This window comes from Dendroctonus ponderosae, unplaced genomic scaffold (assembly GCF_020466585.1).
Source record: "Dendroctonus ponderosae isolate FM_Combo_2020 unplaced genomic scaffold, Dpon_F_20191213v2 Dpon_F_20191213_4, whole genome shotgun sequence".
Classification (NCBI taxonomy): Eukaryota; Metazoa; Arthropoda; class Insecta; order Coleoptera; family Curculionidae; genus Dendroctonus; species Dendroctonus ponderosae.
Window position 1 is genome coordinate 1,810,045 of NW_026018611.1, and position 5,399 is coordinate 1,815,443.

The 5,399-nt window shown below is 43.7% G+C and overlaps 2 protein-coding genes and 1 non-coding gene across 3 annotated transcripts in view; 2 read left to right on the plus strand and 1 right to left on the minus strand.

Annotated features, from left to right (window-relative positions):
- The window catches only part of LOC109542954, a 4,695-nt gene extending 3,144 nt beyond the window's left edge, over nt 1–1,551 (plus strand). The window contains exons 5-7 of the mRNA XM_019912425.2: nt 461–584; nt 641–811; nt 871–1,551. Coding sequence (XP_019767984.2) covers nt 461–584; nt 641–811; nt 871–1,055 — 480 coding nt within the window. The 3' untranslated portion in view covers nt 1,056–1,551. The remainder of the gene's footprint in view (nt 1–460; nt 585–640; nt 812–870) is intronic.
- Nucleotides 1,552–1,584: 33 nt separating this feature from the next.
- On the minus strand, nt 1,585–4,474 carry LOC109542952 (merlin). Its single transcript, XM_019912420.2, has 11 exons — nt 4,245–4,474; nt 4,044–4,173; nt 3,779–3,987; nt 3,586–3,727; nt 3,233–3,528; nt 3,051–3,178; nt 2,888–2,996; nt 2,683–2,829; nt 2,426–2,629; nt 2,194–2,366; nt 1,585–2,138 (listed from the first exon to the last, which is right to left on the minus strand). Exons 1-11 carry the CDS (start codon nt 4,341–4,343, stop codon nt 1,928–1,930), a joined length of 1,848 nt encoding a protein of 615 aa, XP_019767979.1. The 5' UTR covers nt 4,344–4,474; the 3' UTR covers nt 1,585–1,927.
- A 205-nt stretch (nt 4,475–4,679) lies between these two features.
- Trnat-agu lies at nt 4,680–4,753 on the plus strand. The gene has a single exon. It is a non-coding gene; the product is annotated as a tRNA-Thr (tRNA).
- Nucleotides 4,754–5,399: the final 646 nt, after the last annotated feature.

A 5,399-nucleotide genomic window follows, 5' to 3' on the forward strand; every position in this document is an offset into this window, starting at 1 on the left:
TGAGTGAGGAAATTCGAGTAGTTTTGACCCAGAAAGTGAAATTTGAATATAAGACACTTAGGTGCAAGATTATGCCAAAATTCCATGTTTTCCGTGCCATTTTTGCTCATTTCTCGGAGGCAAAATGAGCAAGAACGCTCATTTGTACATCCTTCTAGACAGAAATAAATGGCCTTTTTAGAAAGTGAACCATGAATGGGAAAATGTTGGCAGTTTTCTCAAAAAATGCTTGAATTCAAGAAGTTTTAGATTTGCGTGGTTTTCTTTGAGTTGCAAAACCCACTTGAACATGACGCTGCTTTTTTCGAGGTTTCTCAAGAACCATTCGAGCCAGAGAACTCGTTTTGGCATCGTTGGATAGAGAATAGAATGGGGGGGATTATGACCCCCATGACCCCCCCTGGATCTCCGCCCTTGGTGTATACCATTGCATTGCAGGACTAACGCTTGGTTTCACTAGCACACCGCTTTGGCTAATCTGGACGCCGACCTGGACATTGATAGGCGAAATGAGAAGATCAACAAAGACCTGGAGGGTTTGCCCAAGACGTTCGGCTTGGAGGGCGTAGCCAGCAATCAGCGAGGTGAGCACGTTGTCTTCAATGTATTTCCTATTGAAAACGCCCGCGGACTGCGGCAGGTTCGCACATCGGCATGGGGATCGTGCACCATCCAAACGACGTGGTGGATATGGATGCGAAAGATTCTCTGGAAAAACCCGCGCACCATCCGCACCACCCTCACCATCACAGTGGGGAGAGCTCGAGCGAACACCACCACCATCACCACTTGGGTCAAGTCCAGCATTTAGGTGAAAATTCCGATACTTTCACGAGACACCCGGTATATTGTTTTGCCTAAAAAAATTAGGTCTTGATGTCGCCCAACTGGTGAAAGGGCCTCATGGGTCAATGGTAGCAGCGCCGACGGAAATTCGACTTCACATCGACAACGACTCGTTGAAACCCAACGATGAAGGATTAGTGGTCGAGTATGAGAACCATCATTCAAAGGGAGCGCTGCAAAAGTCGGATATTTTCGATGGTTCCGACTAGAGTGTGTGATTTCTTTGTGCGAAATTCACTCACTTGCAATTGACGAAACCAAAGCGTTTCCTGGAAGAATTGAGTGTTTGAAAAAATTGATATGCTACTTAAATTATTTTACGATTATTCGAAAATTCTAGTCTATACAAGGTTTCATGCAGCTGGTGGTTTTTGACAAAAGTCAATAGTACAAAACTGGAATTTTTTGAGTGCAAATGCATTTTGGGCGATCTTGTATAATGACGTTTTAGGCTGTGTGGATTACTTAAGATCGAATATTATTTATGATTCTAAATACTACTTTATCTTTTGTTACTCTTTGATTATATTCTATTCTACTACATGTTACTACCCCAAAATAGGTGCATAAAGCTCGCGTTGCCTCTAAAAAGGTCCAGCAAAGTTGGGGATTTATGCACATTTAGTGATACTCTACTAACATTTACTTTAAGCCGACACTGATGTACTTATCTTGACACCTTTTCAATAAAATCAACCCTTTTTGTATGCTCGTTTTGCAAAAAAGCACAAAGCAGTGTTTGTTTAAAAAATATGTAATGCTCCTTTCAGTTAAAACAATAAACTATGTCATTTTCAATTACTTCGTAACAAGTGCTCTCTTAAACTACTCGATGAAAACTTTCCGAACAGAAACTGGTCAGTTTTTGTGACTTCTCCGAGAAAAACTCACCAGTTTCAAGCATAGGTATACCGTGAAAGCCGAGACTTTCCGGAACGTTCAACAACTTGCCATCGATGTTGAAATAAATTGGAACCTCGCGATCTCTCGCGTTAAGCTGTTTAACTACTAATGATAAGGCACTGTTTTGCGTTAGTTGCTGTCCCTGGAAACGATCATATACCAGATAGTGCAGCAGGGTTTATAATTCCTCGAAGAAGGCCACGCGACTTTTGGTGCTGCCGCTTTTGCTCTTCTTGAGCGTCGAGTACTTGTTCTCGCCCAATTTCACCTGCTCCTCATGCAACTGGTCGTACTCGGAGGCCTTTTCCGTCACTTTCAGGACCTCTATTTCGGTGCGCAGCTCCCTCAGCTGGTTTTGCAGGTGCTTGGACTTCTCCAAGTACTCCACCCTAGCAACAGCACAATGCGACTGATGCGATGCTTACATCTAGAATGCGACCTTACCGTTCTTTTTCGATTTCCAAAGATAGCTGTTCAGCGTCGGCGTGCGCGATCAAATCGTAGGAGTTGATGTTCAGGTTGAAGTCCGGCGACGGGCTGGTCTCGCTCTCCAACAACGACAGCTCCGAGTGCATGGTAGTAGGCGACAAAGGAGCGGAATATAAAGTAGTAACAGACTGAAACAAATCAGGTGGTCCAGGTAGAGAACAGAAGAGAAACCCGGGAAAGGGCCTACCGAGATTGGAGAAACGGGCGAGGATCCTGATAAGGTGCTGCGGCTTAAAAAGTCCAACAGCTTTTCTTTGGCTTGCTTTTCGGCGGCCCGCGCTTTGAGCAGCTCGTCTTTCAGCTTGTTTGCCTCGGCCGCTCTGCGCTCGGACTCCTCCACCAGGCGGGCGGTAAGCAACTCGGCGTCGCGAGTTTTCCTCTCCAACGTCACCTGCAACACGCCAAATTCAACGTTGTGTCCAAAAATGCCGCACAACTGCTGACCTTTTCTTCGTCTTTCCGCATCGCAGTCAGGCGCAGCCTGGTGATTTCCTGCTCGGCCTCAGCAGCTTTCTGGCTGAGCAGAGTGGATTCTTCTTCAGCCACTCGGCTCTTCTCGGCCAGCAAATCAGCCGTCTCTTCGGATCGCCTCTGAAATCCACATGTTTATTAGCAATCCATCAGATGCCTGATTCAGAGCTGGACCAACCAGTGCTTCGTTCGCCAAGCGGATTTCTTCCTGGTATTGCAGCAACCGTTGCTCCATGTTGGCTCTGTCTCGTTCGGCTTCTTCGCGCAGCTGCTTTTCCCGGGCTAACCTGAGAAAATAGGCTTTTAGACCTCGCGTTTGAGGATTTCACTTCGTTAATTACCGGTTTCTCTGCACTTGGCGTCTTTGCTTCTCCTCCTTGGCGGCTGCTTTCATCTGCTGCAGCTCCATCGAGTCAGGTTTGCGCCTACGCATGAAGAGATCGTGGTTGCCCATGCACAGGTCTAAAATCTGCAATTAGCGGGCGTAAGGGCGCGTAGAGTTGCCAACGGGGCATTTGCTCACCAGTTTGTTCATTCTAACTTTGTGACTAAAGAATACGAAGTTGGGTGAATTCTTATCTACAGGCTTAATGATAAATTTCTTATCGTCGAAACTAATGTGTCTTATTTCGCTCCACGTGAACGTGGTTTTTGGTTGCAGCTTGTTCTCCTTCTCGTAAATGTTCAGTCCGAGGGCCGTCACGCCCAGCCATAACTCAGTCTCTTTTTTGTTCTGAATGTTGAAATAGTTCACTCCATACATATCCAAGTCCTGGGCGATTTTTAGATACTCCATTTCGGCCTCGTCCCTTGACATGCCTTCGGCAAGGAACTCAATCAACTCCCGGAACGTTTAAAGCCCTCTAAAGGTCTTACCGCGATGATCGGCGTACCAAACCCGGATCCTCTCCTCCCACATCTCCAGCGTCATTTGATACTGATCGATGACTCTCTGGGGCAGGAGATCTTCACTGGCAAGCATTCCCGGCTTGTAGGTGTCTTCATCAAAGTCGCCAAACTGCAAAAGTAAAGCTGTTTAGCCGCCCAGTCTGGAGCGGACGGTGCTTACTTTGGCCTGCACAGCATAACTGGCCAGCAACACTGAGGCCTCAGGGGGACAGTAAATGTCCATGGACAGAATGGCTTGCTTCACTTGCAGGAAAAAGAGGTGTTGAGTGACCTCTTGCACCAACTCCTCAGCCACTTCCTCTGGGTAGAACTTGGCCAAGAACATGAATGAGGCAGTTTGGTGGCTTTTTTGGATGCTTTGATCTTGCACTACAAAACACCGCATGAGCATGGGCCCAGTGGGTTGATTGGTTGGGGTTCCTTGCCTTTTTTGTCCAACTTCAGCCAGGAAATGAAGCCCTTGGAGTCTTCATACTGTAGCCCAAAGTACCAGGTTTCTCGCAGGCCAATTGTGCGGCATACCAGTTCGAAAAGGTCTCTGCCAGTGGCTCTCCACTGAAATCAGGCGCGGTTTTAATCAATTAACATCCACAGTTTGGGAAAAATCGAGGTAAACACGCACGCACCTCCAGATTGAACTCCAATTCTGCATCCAGAGTGCACACTTTCACTGGAAACGACTTGCCACTTTTCTTTCTACGGAACGGGGTCATCTTGTCGATCATAATTGTCCAAAATGCTCTGTTTTAATTAAGGGAAATTGCATTTTTTATTGTTTGCTTGCAAATTGTTGTAATATTACTCATGTTGATATGTCATTGTCAAAAGTCTGTCGTCTGTGTGTCAAACATCGACTGATCCGTCCTACATAACATCATGTCATGTGTTACTTCGACACTTTTACTTATTTCTTGCTTCTAATTGCAGCTTTTCTGGCGTTTCTATTGGCCACTCGTGTTTGTACTCTTGATTAATTTCATCAGGTCTAATGTTTGATTACTGATAATGTGGGCGTTAATATTGAGGGTTGAGAAGCAGGGATTTTCATAAAATCTTCGCCCGGCGCCGTGGCTTAGTTGGTTAAAGCGCCTGTCTAGTAAACAGGAGATCGCGAGTTCGAATCTCGCCGGGGCCTAGCTGTAAACTTTTTTGGRTTTAAATTCCAAAAACAATGATTAATGTTTTTAAGCATTTAATTAGTCCAATAAATGCATCACAAAATGTCGTGTGAKTTTTTCTATTTTACATCTTCAGGAAACGAAAYGCCTTCAGAAAGTAACACGCCAAATTTCATAAATAAAAAAGGTCGACAGCAAAATGTATTTTACGGAAATACWAATACAAATACGGATATTCTATGTTCTTATTAATATTAATATTACGAATTCATATTAATATTACTTTCAGATCAAATTAAACGAGTAGGTAAAAAATTTAATATTAGGACTATCTTCAAAACTGAAAATACAATTAGAAGTAAAATATCAGTAACAAAACCTCATGATGTAATTGAAAATACAAAAAACGTAATTTATAAAATTCCTTGTGAATGCAGTAAATTTTATATAGGAGAAACCTCAAGACCATTAGGCAAAAGACTCAAAGAACACCAATCATACATAAAAAACAGAGAATATCATAAATCACACTTTTGTCAACATGCATTTGATAATTGCCATAAAATTCAATGGAATAATTCCCCAATTTTAACAAAAGAACAATCCACAAAAAAACGTAAAATTAAAGAAAGCGCACTAATTTTACTAAATCAAAATAATTGT